Consider the following 14,445-nt stretch of genomic DNA (forward strand, 5'->3'; position numbering starts at 1 on the left):
AGCGAGAGAGGGAGAGGGAGAGAGAGAGGAAGTGAGAGAGAGAGGGGGATAGGGAGGGAGAGAGGGAGAGAAGGAGAGGGAGAGAGGGAGAGAGAGAGGGGGGGGAGAGAGAGAGAGAGGGAAAGAGGGAGAGGAAGCGAGAGAGGAAGAGGGAGAGGGAGAATGAGAGAGAGAGAAAGGGAGATACAGGGAGAGCAAGAATGAGATAAAGATAGAGAGAACGGGCAAGCTTTGCTTAGAGAATAAAATTGCTTCCAAAAGTCAGGGATTAGTGCTTCCCTGGAGGATTTTTACTCCAAAAGCCCAATCCGGGGCAGCGCACCAACCCGAGTTATCTTAATTCAGTTAAGCCCTGACACACACACACAGACACACACACACACACACACACACACACACACACACACACGTGCACTCGCACACACAGACACAAACCACACACACGATCACTTGCACACAAACATGCACAAACAAACACAGAACCCTCGGGCAGGTAAATATACAGAAATAAACCTTGTTCTACGTCATATCACTGGTAAAAGGATGAGGAAGATGAAGAGGAAGATGAAGAAGGAAAGTGGTGGGACACTGGAGAGGGCACTAGTTGATCATTGGGTAAACTATTATTAAGTACATATTCCACAGGTGGCCTGAGGGTGAGGTAAGGAAGGGGGATGCGCACACACACACAGATAGAGAGAGAGAGAGGGAGGGAGAGACAAAGCACTTAGAGGTTCATTAGCAGCAGCTTACTCAGCACCTGAGCCTTCTAAACTGGTAAACACACACACACACACACACACACACACACACACACACACACACACACACACACACACACACACACACACACACACACACACACACACACACACACACACACACACACACACACACACACACACACACACACACACACACACACACACTACACACACACACACACACACACACACACTCACTAAAGACAGAGATGCTGGGAATAATTGACGTTATATTATACAGTATTGTACAGTAGAACTATAATAATTTCAGGCACGCTTACCGTAATGTAAGTGTGTATACTCCCATGTTGGATAGAATTTGGATGATATTTAGATTCGCACACACACTCCCTCTGAGAAGCACACACACTCCCTCTGAGAAGAACACACACTCCCTCTGAGAAGCACACACACTCCCTCTGAGAAGCACACACACTCCCTCTGAGAAGCACACACACTCCCTCTGAGAAGAACACACACTCCCTCTGAGAAGAACACACCCTCCCTCTGAGAAGCACACACACTCCCTCTGAGAAGCACACACACTCCCTCTGAGAAGAACACACCCTCCCTCTGAGAAGCACACACACTCCCTCTGAGAAGCACACACACTCCCTCTGAGAAGCACACACACTCCCTCTGAGAAGCACACACACTCCCTCTGAGAAGCACACACACTCCCTCTGAGAAGCACACACACTCCCTCTGAGAAGAACACACCCTCCCTCTGAGAAGCACACACACTCCCTCTGAGAAGCACACACACTCCCTCTGAGAAGCACACACCCTCCCTCTGAGAAGAACACACACTCCCTCTGAGAAGAACACACACTCCCTCTGAGAAGCACACACACTCCCTCTGAGAAGCACACACACTCCCTCTGAGAAGCACACACACTCCCTCTGAGAAGCACACACCCTCCCTCTGAGAAGCACACACACTCCCTCTGAGAAGAACACACACTCCCTCTGAGAAGCACACACACTCCCTCTGAGAAGAACACACCCTCCCTCTGAGAAGCACACACACTCCCTCTGAGAAGAACACACCCTCCCTCTGAGAAGCACACACACTCCCTCTGAGAAGAACACACACTCCCTCTGAGAAGCACACACACTCCCTCTGAGAAGAACACACCCTCCCTCTGAGAAGCACACACACTCCCTCTGAGAAGAACACACCCTCCCTCTGAGAAGCACACACCCTCCCTCTGAGAAGCACACACACTCCCTCTGAGAAGAACACACACTCCCTCTGAGAAGCACACACACTCCCTCTGAGAAGAACACACCCTCCCTCTGAGAAGCACACACACTCCCTCTGAGAAGCACACACCCTCCCTCTGAGAAGAACACACACTCCCTCTGAGAAGAACACACACTCCCTCTAAAAAGAACACACACTACCTCTGAGAAGAACACACACTCCCTCTGAGAAGCACACATACTCCCTCTGAGAAGCACACACACTCCCTCTGAGAAGAACACACACTCCCTCTGAGAAGAACACACACTCCCTCTGAGAAGAACACACACTCCCTCTGAGAAGCACACACACTCCCTCTGAGAAGAACACACACTCCCTCTGAGAAGAACACACACTCCCTCTGAGAAGCACACACCCTCCCTCTGAGAAGCACACACACTCCCTCTGAGAAGAACACACACTCCCTCTGAGAAGCACACACACTCCCTCTGAGAAGCACACACACTCCCTCTGAGAAGAACACACCCTCCCTCTGAGAAGCACACACACTCCCTCTGAGAAGAACACACACTCCCTCTGAGAAGCACACACACTCCCTCTGAGAAGAACACACACTCCCTCTGAGAAGCACACACACTCCCTCTGAGAAGAACACACCCTCCCTCTGAGAAGCACACACACTCCCTCTGAGAAGAACACACCCTCCCTCTGAGAAGCACACACCCTCCCTCTGAGAAGCACACACACTCCCTCTGAGAAGAACACACACTCCCTCTGAGAAGCACACACACTCCCTCTGAGAAGAACACACCCTCCCTCTGAGAAGCACACACACTCCCTCTGAGAAGCACACACCCTCCCTCTGAGAAGAACACACACTCCCTCTGAGAAGAACACACCCTCCCTCTGAGAAGCACACACACTCCCTCTGAGAAGCACACACCCTCCCTCTGAGAAGAACACACACTCCCTCTGAGAAGAACACACACTCCCTCTGAGAAGAACACACACTCCCTCTGAGAAGAACACACACTCCCTCTAAAAAGAACACACACTACCTCTGAGAAGAACACACACTCCCTCTGAGAAGCACACATACTCCCTCTGAGAAGCACACACACTCCCTCTGAGAAGAACACACACTCCTTCTGAGAAGAACACACACTCCCTCTGAGAAGAACACACACTCCCTCTGAGAAGCACACACACTCCCTCTGAGAAGAACACACACTCCCTCTGAGAAGAACACACACTCCCTCTGAGAAGCACACACACTCCCTCTGAGAAGCACACACACTCCCTCTGAGAAGAACACACACTCCCTCTGAGAAGAACACACACTCCCTCTGAGAAGCACACACACTCCTTCTGAGAAGAACACACACTCCCTCTGAGAAGCACACACACTCCCTCTGAGAAGCACACACACTCCATCTGAGTTAACAGAACGTTATGTTTTAAAGCAGAGTGAGGTGGGTTGGTCTAAGGTGAGTCGTCCTAGGGGTGTGAGGTGGGTAGAACTAGGATGGGTCATCCTAGGGGTGTGAAGTACGTGGGTTGAGGGTGGGTCGTGCTAAGGGTGTGAGGTACGTGGGTCGAGGGTGGGTTGTGGTAGGGGTGTGAGGTACGTGGGTCGAGGGTGGGTCGTGCTAAGGGTGTGAGGTACGTGGGTCGAGGGTGGGTCGTGCTAAGGGTGTGAGGTACATGGGTCGAGGGTGGGTCGTGCTAAGGGTGTGAGGTACATGGGTCGAGGGTGGGTCGTGCTAGGGGTGTTAGTTGAGGGGGTGTTCACTAGATATATCTGTTTCTTTCCATTGTGGCTTCGCTAATATCATGGTTCCCATGGCAACACATTAGCATGGAACTCTGTTTTCCTTCAGTGGGTACAGTAAACAGAATGTGTACATGGATCCACGTGTGCGTATGGATGTGTGTGTGCATGGATGTGTGTGTATGAATGTGTGTATATGGATGTGTGTGCATGGATGTGTGTGTATGGATGCGTGTGTATATGGATGTGTGTATATGGATGTGTGTATATGGATGTGTGTGCATGGATGTGTGTATATGGATGTGTGTATATGGATGTGTGTGTATGGATGTGTGTGCATGGATGTGTGTGCATGGATGTGTGTGCATGGATGTGTGTGCATGGATGTGTGTGCATGGATGTGTGTATATGGATGTGTGTGCATGGATGTGTGTGTATAGATGTGTGTGCATGGATGTGTGTGCATGGATGTCTGTGCATGGATGTGTGTGCATGGATGTGTGTATATGGATGTGTGTGCATGGATGTGTATGTATGGATGCGTGTGTATATGGATGTGTGTATATGGATGTGTGTATATGGATGTGTGTATATGGATGTGTGTATATGGATGTGTGTATATGGATGTGTGTGCATGGATGTGTGTATATGGATGTGTGTATATGGATGTGTGTATATGGATGTGTGTGTATGGATGTGTGTATATGGATGTGTGTGCATGGATGTGTGTGCATGGATGTGTGTATATGGATGTGTGTATATGGATGTGTGTGTATGGACGCGTGTGAATGGATGTGTGCATGGATGTGTGTGTGTGGATGCGTGTGGATGGATGTGTGCGTGTGTTTATGGATGTGTGTGTATGGATGCGTGTGTGTATGGATGTGTGTGTATGGACGTGTGTGTATGGATGCGTGTGTGTGTGTATGGATGTGTGTGTGTGTATGGATGCGTGTGTGGATGGATGTCTGTGTGCATGGATGTCTGTGTGTGCATGGATGTCTGTGTGTATGGATGTGTGTGTGCATGGATGTGTGTGTGTATGCCCATAAGCTAGATCACGGTAGATCAAATTAGCCCACAAACACACATTTTCTATCAAACAAAATTTCCTCTCTTGCAATGAATAACGTATTGAGCTTTCAGGACTCGCCTAAGGACACCTCTGAACTAGTGATCGATACAGTTAATAATTACAGGTAGCGTACGTCCCCAGTACCAATTCCCTACATAATGTACTACTTTTGACCAGAGTCCTATGTGACCTATAGTGCACTATATAAGGAATAGGGTGCCATTTGGGATTCATCCATACAGACGTCATTGGGAAGAAGGAGGGGTGTCAGTGGGAAGAAGGAGGGGTGTCAGTGGGAAGAAGGAGGGGTATCAGTGGGAAGAAGGAGGGGTGTCAGTGGGAAGAAGGAGGGGTGTCAGTGGGAAGAAGGAGGGGTGTCAGTGGGAAGAAGGAGGGGTGTCAGTGGGAAGAAGGAGGGGTGTCAGTGGGAAGAAGGAGGGGTGTCAGTGGGAAGGAGGAGGGGTGTCAGTGGGAAGGAGGAGGGGTGTCAGTGGGAAGGAGGAGGGGTGTCAGTGGGAAGAAGGAGGGGTGTCAGTGGGAAGAAGGAGGGGTGTCAGTGGGAAGAAGGAGGGGTATCAGTGGGAAGAAGGAGGGGTGTCAGTGGGAAGGAGGGGTGTCAGTGGGAAGAAGGAGGGGTGTCAGTGGGAAGAAGGAGGGGTGTCAGTGGGAAGAAGGAGGGGTGTCAGTGGGAAGAAGGAGGGGTGTCAGTGGGAAGAAGGAGGGGTGTCAGTGGGAAGAAGGAGGGGTGTCAGTGGGAAGAAGGAGGGGTGTCAGTGGGAAGAAGGAGGGGTGTCAGTGGGAAGAAGGAGGGGTGTCAGTGGGAAGAAGGAGGGGTGTCAGTGGGAAGGAGAAGGGGTGTCAGTGGGAAGAAGGAGGGGTGTCAGTGGGAAGAAGGAGGGGTGTCAGTTGGAAGAAGGAGGGGTGTCAGTGGGAAGAAGGAGGGGTGTCAGTAGGAAGAAGGAGGGGGGCAGTGGGAAGAAGGAGGGGTGTCAGTGGGAAGAAGGAGGGGTGTCAGTGGGAAGAAGGAGGGGGGCAGTGGGAAGAAGGAGGGGTGTCAGTGGGAAGAAGGAGGTGTGTCAGTAGGAAGAAGGAGGGGTGTCAGTGGGAAGAAGGAGGGGTGTCAGTGGATATCACAGCTCCAAGGTAATTCTCTATCAAAGTTTGCCAGCTCAATGAATAAAATATGACGTTTAAGTTTTTTTTTTAATGAAAAATATGATTGAAGTGGGATTCCTGTGTGTCGGGTTAGTGGCAGAGAGAGGGGGGGTAGAGAAGGGAGAGAGAAGAGAGAGGAGGAGGCTACAGGCGTAGGCCTACTGCTCAGTACTGTACACATTCTGACAGATCCAGAGTCAGCTACTGGAGGTCGTCCAGTGGAAAGGTAACAAGGCTCATAACCAGAAGGTTGCTGAGCGTGAAAACCCAGCAGCGTTGCAGTTCTTGACACAAACCAGTGCGCCTGGCACCTACTACTATACCCTGTTCAAAGGCACTTAAATATTTTGTTTTGCCAATTCACCCTCTGAATGGCACACATACACAATCCATGTCTCAATTGACTCAAGGCTTAAAAATCCTTCTTCAACTTGTCTCCTCCTCTTCATCTACACTGATTGAAGTGGATTTAACAAGTGAAATCAGTAAGGGATCATAGATTTCACCTGGATTCACCTGGTCAGTCTGTCATGGAAAGAGCAGGTGTTCCTAATGTTTTGTAGTGTATATCACTCTCTGTCTCTTTCTTCATCTCCTTCCACCACTCTCTCTCCTTTATCCCCTCCCTCTCGCTCCCTCGCTATCTCCCTCCCTCTCTCTCTCTCTCTAACAAGCCCAGGCAATGCGGCTCAGATTGGTGTGAAATCGCCTCTTAACAGGCGGGAAATGGGCTGTTATTTTTGGAGCAGCGAGACATGGGAGACCATCGGACCATCATTCTCACTCTAATGGCCAGGTGATAGAGGCAGAGGGGGAAGACACACACACACTAAGACACACTTAGGAATGAGAGGGTAATGAAGAGAGAAAGGGGGGGAGAGAAAAAGATAGAGAAAGAGAGGGGAAGAGAAGGAGAGAAATGTAGAGAGAGGAGGCGAGACAGGAAGAAGAGAGACAGGAGGAAGACTGGGGAGAGGACAGGAGGCTAAGCTATGACTCAGATCCCAGTAGTATGATTTCCTTTGTTCCTTAAGGAGTAAATCTCAATTAGCTCCTCGCCACGTTAATAATCGCATTTGACCACAGAGATCCACACCTGACAATGAGTAGCAACCAAACCTGAGCCACAGCCCCACCAGGAAGCTGCAAGCGAAATGGGCCTGTGAAGAGTGTGTGTGTGTGTGTGCCACTCTAGAGCAGGAAGTCTCAACAGGAATCCCATCGTCTCCTGGAGGTGCATATCACCCTGACACACATCCACAGGCTGTCTGGATCCCCCTACCACACACACAACATACACATCACCCAAATAGTATGCATTTTACACAGTTAACGACAAAATAATTCCAGACTGTGCTATTTTTGTGCTTATTTATGATATTATAGTCGCCTTCTCATGATAAATACTCTTATAGCGAAAAAACAAGGCCTAGTTAATTAATTTAGACCTAATTTTGAACATATTGATACAGGTTTGATTTGTAAAGTTCAAATAGAGTATAGTCTTGCACATCACGATTTCTCAACCATATATCGTCCAATGTCAAATATCGCAGATACTCGATAGTATCATATGTGGACCCAACCCTAAAACACACACACATCACTCTCTCTGTCTCGCTGTCTCACACGCACGCACACAGAGACTGTGGATGATGTGGACTGAAGCATGGGTTTGTACCACAGGAGATTGTCGGCACCTTAATTAGGGAGGACGGGCTCATGGTAATGGCTGGAGCGGAATAAGTGGAATGGTAGCAAATACATCAAACACATGATTTCCATGTGTTTGATGCCATTCCATTTACTCTGTTTCACCCATTATTATGAGCCATCCTCACCTCAGCAGCCTCCACTGGTTAGTACATCATTTCCTCTGACAGATCCAGAGCCTACCATGAACACAAAGTGCCAACCGCTCGGCACACACTATCTCATTTGCATCCATTTCCATTCATCATCAATGAATTTCCTTTCGTTCTAAAACAGTTGTAGCCCTTAAAATTGCAGATTTGTCCAATGATAAGCACCTAAATTAGAAGCAGTGGCTGTAAAGTGAAATGCTGTACATGACATCAGAGCTCAGGGTCCCGGCTTTACTGTATGGGATACATCTGACAGCGCTCCAAAAGGGGAGCACCAGTCAAATAAGATGTCCCTATCCCTCCCGCTAATTGGGCTACTTTTGCACATGTTTTGTTGTCAGAGAGAGGGGAATGCTGCAAATCAAGCGGACTCATTGCGTTCTGGAACATGAGACGTTGAGGATTATAATAAATACCACTTTGATGTCATACAAGCAAACCAAAACACCTGTGAGTCCAAATGTGCACTTCACATTTCCATATCATAAAACTCATGTAATATGTTTACGATCTCTCTGTTTGATGTACAGTTAGAAGGATGACATGTCATACCCTGAGTAGTTCTTAAAAGAATGAGTCTACGTTTTATATTTTTTGAAAGAAACGAAGCCGTGGAACACCCACCTGAATGCCCTCGTGACTCATTCTATGTGCACCAAAATGACTCTGTTTCTCTGAAGTGCCTTGTGAAAGCCTAACGCTGTAAGATCCTATTTTATAACTTATCTAGTCATGTTGGCAATACAATAAGCTTCCAAATGACGCCCACCTGACCCAGATTGTAACGATAACTTATACACGGGGTACCAGTACCGAGTCGATGCGCAGGGGTACGAGGTAATTGAGGCAGATACAGTATGTATACTGAACAAAAATATAAACGCAACATGCAACATTTTCTAAGATTTTACTGAGTTACAGTTCATATACGTAAATCAGTCAATTAAAATAAGTGCATTAGGCCCTAATCTATGGATTTCACATGACTGGGAATGCAGATATGCATCTGTTGGTCACAGATAACTTTTTTAAAGTATGGGCGTGGATCAGAAAACCAGTCAGTATCTGGTGTGATCACCATTTGCCTCATGCAGCGTGACACATCTCCTTCTCATAGAGTTAATCAGGCTGTTGATTGTGGCCTGTGGAATATTATCCAGAGCACGTTGATCCAGAGCATCCCAAACATGCTCAAGGGGTGACATGTCTGGTGATTATGCAGGCAATGGAAGAACTGGGACATTTTCAGCTTCAAGGAATTGTCTACAGATCCTTGCGACATGGGGCCGTTCATTATCATGCTGAAACATGTGGTGATGGTGTTGGATGAATGGAACTACAATGGGCCTCAGGATCTCGTCACAGTACCTCTGTGAATTCAAATTGCCATCGCTAAAATTGCAATTGTGTACGTTGTCCATAGCTTATGCCTGCCCATACTATAACCCCACCGCCACCATGGGTCGCTCTGTTTACAACGTTGACATCAGCAAACTTCTCGCTCACACGGCGCTACACACGTTGTGAGGCTGGTGGGCGTACTGCCAAATTCTCTAAAATGACATTGGAGGAGGCTTATGGTAGAGAAATTAACATTAAATTATATGGCAACTGCTCTTAAACACTCGCCCCCCAATACCCCCAAAACACATGTAAATATTGGACTATAAATTGTGCCTTCCTGTAATATACTTTTGCTAAAATGTTTATTATATTCTACTGAGCCATTTACTTTATGTTCATATCATTTTCTTCTATTATTTCTTATTGTTGTTTCATTGTGGAGAAGGAACCTGCAAGTAAGCATTTCGTTGGACAGTGTATACCATGTGTATCCTGTACACATGACTAATAAAACTTGAAACTTGAATCTTGAAAGAGACACATCAATGAACACTCACATGAAGTCAGAACTAGAGAGGGACCAGGCTTCAGAACCACTCAAACTTACCATAAGAGTTTTCAATGTAATACCAGGTAGGTTATAGAGAACACATTCTCTTTTACAAAAGATACAGCAGGTTCTCCAACCCCAACAGGAATGAATAAGGCTTTTCCCTGGCTCTGTAGAGACCATAGAAATAGATAGAGGACTCTTGTGCCCAAAAGCTTGTTTTAGCATGGGCAGTGCCATTAAGGGCTTCCACCATTTTAATGTAGTCAACTGGGCGAGGATTCCTATAGCTTGGGAGCAATCAGCCAATGACAGAGCATTGTCTTCTTCAAATTGGGTGCTCTGGTTTGTAAATGGCTTTACTATCGTCATCTAGTGGTCACAACAAATGAATGACAAGATTTGGTTCAGGACTCCAGCACAGCAGGTGGCGGTAAATCACCAATATTAGCTTTACACCTTTTCCAAACTGAAAAACTACCCAAAACAGCTAAACACTGGCCCCTAGTGTCCGCACCGACTTAATTTCAGAAGCACTCTATCTAGCTAACTATTGTGGTTCAAAGTAAATCAGATTATGGTGATACAGACTTTGGTTATTCCTGGTCTTGACAATACAACCATGATCTATGTGTCTATCTTATATCCAGATCTAATGCATTGGTATCGGATGAAAAGCCCTTAGCAAAGGGAAACATTGTGGATGATATATTGCACTTCATGTCATAGACTTTTTGGGGGAGAGAAATTAACAACATATAGGTTATATCATGCAAAAACACCAATCCAAAGTGGTAGCTCATAGGCCCTAGCCGTGTTGCCGTATTACCTGTATAGAGGCAAGTGTGTTTGCTGTACTATAGCATTCGTTACATTGCATTCATATACCCATCCAGCGTTATACAGCCTAGTCTGTGTAAAGTGCACTATGGCTGGGACAGGCCAGGGGAGACACAGCTCCTCAGATTGGGCAATTTTAGGGTTGTTGGGGGGGGGGACTTCCTGCCTCTTCAGTTGGCTTCAGTCTCATGGCGTGCCAGTGCAGGGGGCAGGGTGGTCCCGCAGGGGCCGTGGAAGTGGAACCTGTAACACACAGAGATACAGGTGTTAAAGGAAGTTTTATATACAGTTTTTATATACAGACAAACCGAGAGACAGACAGACAGAGAGACAGACAGAGAGACAGACAGACAGACAGACAGACAGACAGACAGACAGACAGACAGACAGACAGACAGACAGACAGACAGACAGACAGACAGACAGACAGACAGACAGACAGAGCGAGAGCGACAGACAGACAGACAGAGAGAGCGACAGAGAGACAGAGAGACAGAGAGACAGACAGACAGACAGACAGACAGACCCGAACATCGGCCGTGCGCAGTAGAAAGACAAAGCGAGAGAGAGACAGCCATAATAAATAAATACTGTTACCAAGAAGTTGCTGACCTGACTGTGACTTAACCTTTGCCCTCCAGGGCTGCACAGATGGGGCTCTTGTGGCTGACCGCAACATTACCACAGCTCATACAGCTGGTTTTAAACAGACTGCCTGTGGTCACACACGAGGAGGAGAGGAGGAAGAGAGAAGAGATTAGAAAAGAGAAGAGACTGACAGTAGACAATGATAATGTGCCAACTCAAACAGCAATTTTTTTAACAGACTGACTGTGGTTACAGAGACCGACAGATGAGGAGAGAAGGAGAAGGATTAGTAGAGAAGAGAAAGAGGAGAAGAGAGAGAGACAGTAAACAAAGAACAAGGGAACCAGACAGAGATAAAAGTAACCATATACCATCTACAGACTAGTCTAGTACCCAGATCAAGCTAACTAATGTGGTTAGTACCCAGATCTAGCTAACTACTGTGGTTAGTACCCAGATCTAGCTAACTACTGTGGTTAGTACCCAGATCTAGCTAACTACTGTGGTTAGTACCCAGATCTAGCTAACTACTGTGGTTAGTACCCAGATCTAGCTAACTACTGTGGTTAGTACCCAGATCAAGCTAACTACTGTGGTTAGTACCCAGATCAAGCTAACTACTGTGGTTAGTACCCAGATCTAGCTAACTACTGTGGTTAGTACCCAGATCTAGCTAACTACTGTGGTTAGTACCCAGATCTAGCTAACTACTGTGGTTAGTACCCAGATCTAGCTAACTACTGTGGTTAGTACCCAGATCTAGCTAACTACTGTGGTTAGTACCCAGATCTAGCTAACTACTGTGGTTAGTACCCAGATCAAGCTAACTATTGTGGTTAGTACCCAGATCAAGCTAACTACTGTGGTTAGTACCCAGATCAAGCTAACTACTGTGGTTAGTACCCAGATTGAGGGAAAGCATGTTTTTAGATGAGGCGAATAATCAATTTCTACAAAAATATAATTGCTTTCACATCTCTAAATTGTCTTGATCAGGCTTCCCTAAGCTGAGAACATTGTGTAGAGATTGTTTTGAAGTCTGTGAAAGCTTATATGGCATATCTACAGCCTAGACTACTACCCAGGATGAAGTGACTATTAAACAATGGAATGAAACTAGCCTTCAACAATATTCTCTAAAGACACACTTCAATAACATGAGCCCCCCAATAATCACTACTAGCTATTCAGACACAGGTTTACACCCCAAAATGGCACCCTATTGCCCATCACCTGTAGGGCTCTGGTCAAAAGTAGTGCACTTCATAGGGAATAGGGTGCCATTTGGGACGTATTCCCAGTGACAGTGACATTGTAATATTATCGTGGCTCTACTAGCTAGCTATTCGGGACAGTGAAAGTCAACCTGAGTGACATTTCCGTGGTTACAATACCGTGTATCTCCAGGACGTTGGTGGATCTGGCGCGGTAGTGCAGCTCGTCGATGTTCTGTGTGATGACGGTGACGTGGCATCCCTGTCTCTGCAGCTGCGCCTCACACTCTGCTATGGCCAAATGGGCCGGGTTGGGGCTCTTCCTCGGCATCACCTGATATGTAAAATGTATGGATTTTTGTATAAATGTATTGTTGTACTTTCACTTACACTATTGTATATTAAACATGCTCAGTAAATTGCATTTCTTCACTTTCTCCGGTAGTGGTAGAACTCCCACACCTTGGACGGGTTCTGACTGAACGCACCAGGGGTGGCCAGGTCCTGATGTAGGGGAAGAGAGGAAGAAGAAAATTTGGGAGAAAAAAAGAGGGAGGGAGGAAATGGGGGGAAGGAGAAGGAGGAGGGAGAAACAAGGGAAGAAAGAGAGAGGGGGCGGGAGCGGAGGAGGAGAAAGGAAGAGGGAGAAACGGGAAGAAAGAGAGGGCCCTGGTCAAAAGTAGTGCACTATAACAGGAATAGGGTTCCATTTGGGATGGGAGATACCTAGTCAGTTGTACAACTGAATGTATTCAACTGAAATGCCTGAGCAGGGGTGTGTTTACCTGGGCTTGCCATTTCCTCCAGAAGCCTCCTTCTCTGAAGGTTGGGACCCCACTCTCTGCGCCCAACACTGATCCCGTCAAGATGGCCACGTGTTTGGCTTTAGAGAACAAGTCCCTGAACACTGCCAGGTCTGAAAACACATGCAAACAAAGAAAGCAGACAGAGACAGACAGACAAAGCATCAGTTAACCCAGGAACTAAATGGGTGTACGATTTCACTGTGTGTGTGTGTGTGTGCGTGCGTGCACGCGTGCGTGCGTGTGCGTGGGCATGCGTGTCTGTGTACTAGTCCTACCCGAGCTGTGTCTGGCCATATCCTGTCTGCCCTGGGTCCGGGGCTCTTTGAGACGAACACAAAGCTGAGAGATGATGCCTCTACTGGTGCACTGACGTACAATCATCAGGGTTAACTAACTCAGAGAGAATACACATATATGAAACACACATTAAGAAGAATTTGGGTCACCAGAATACCTGTACCCCACAGATGTTGACACAGCAAAGGACAGTGAACTTAATTCAATTCGGACAAAAAACATGATTTATCCCAGAGGGACAATTACTTTGGACACACAAAGGTTTCTTGAGCTCTGAAGATGACAGCTATCTAGTATCCAATGCAACTCAAGCACAGGGCTGTGTTCAGCATAGCCGCGAGAAGTAGGGGTACTGAGGGTTCTGCAGCACCCCCTGATGAATCCAAATACAGTACCAGTCAAAGGTTTGGACACACCTACTCATTAAAGGGTTGTTCTTTATTTTTACTATTTTCTACATTGTACAACAATAGTGAAGACATCAAAACTAGGAAATAACACATATAGAATCATGTAGTAACCAAAAAAGTGTTAAACAAATCAAATCTTTTGAATTTGATATTCTTCAAAGTAGCCACCCTTCGCCTTGATGGCAGCTTTACACACTTTTGTCATTCTCTCAACCAGCTTCATGAGGTAGTCACCTGGAATGCAATTCAATTAACAGCGGTGCCTTGTTAAAAGTTAATTTGTGGAATTTCTTTCCAACTTAATGCGTTTGAGCCAGTTAGTTGTGACAAGGTGGGGGTGGTATACAGAAGATAGCCCTATTTGGTAAAAGATCAAGTCCATATTATGGCAAGAACAGCTCAAATAAGCAAAGAGAAACAACAGTCCATCATTACTTTAAGACATGAAGGTCAGTCAATCCGGAAGATTTCAAGAACTTTCAAGAAAGTTTCTTCATGTGCAGTTGCAAAAACCATCAAGCGCTATGATGAAACTGGCTCTCATGAGGACCGCCACAGG

At 46.8% G+C, this 14,445-nt stretch overlaps 1 protein-coding gene across 1 annotated transcript; it reads right to left on the reverse strand.

Annotated features, from left to right (window-relative positions):
• Positions 1 to 8,736: 8,736 nt before the first annotated feature.
• On the reverse strand, positions 8,737 to 13,560 carry LOC139541787 (NAD-dependent protein deacylase sirtuin-5, mitochondrial-like). The gene is made up of 7 exons (XM_071346733.1): positions 13,455 to 13,560; positions 13,159 to 13,289; positions 12,807 to 12,877; position 12,764; positions 12,554 to 12,707; positions 11,184 to 11,286; positions 8,737 to 10,814 (listed from the first exon to the last, which is right to left on the reverse strand). The coding sequence occupies exons 1-6, from the start codon at positions 13,558 to 13,560 to the stop codon at positions 11,195 to 11,197; spliced, it is 555 nt and encodes a 184-aa protein (XP_071202834.1). The 3' UTR covers positions 8,737 to 10,814; positions 11,184 to 11,194.
• Positions 13,561 to 14,445: the final 885 nt, after the last annotated feature.

Source organism: Salvelinus alpinus, chromosome 16, assembly GCF_045679555.1.
Source record: "Salvelinus alpinus chromosome 16, SLU_Salpinus.1, whole genome shotgun sequence".
NCBI classification, from domain to species: domain Eukaryota; kingdom Metazoa; phylum Chordata; class Actinopteri; order Salmoniformes; family Salmonidae; genus Salvelinus; species Salvelinus alpinus.

Bases quoted from the DNA above. Each gene is read 5' to 3' on its own strand.
- LOC139541787 (XM_071346733.1), bottom strand. From the start codon at position 13,560: ATGATTGTACGTCAGTGCACCAGTAGAGGCATCATCTCTCAGCTTTGT. The intron at 13,290-13,454 runs GTAGGACTAGTA...ATGTGTTTTCAG, and splicing joins TATGGCCAGACACAGCTCGG to ACCTGGCAGTGTTCAGGGAC. The intron at 11,287-12,553 runs GTATTGTAACCA...GTGTGACCACAG, and splicing joins CAACGTCCTGGAGATACACG to GCAGTCTGTTTAAAACCAGC.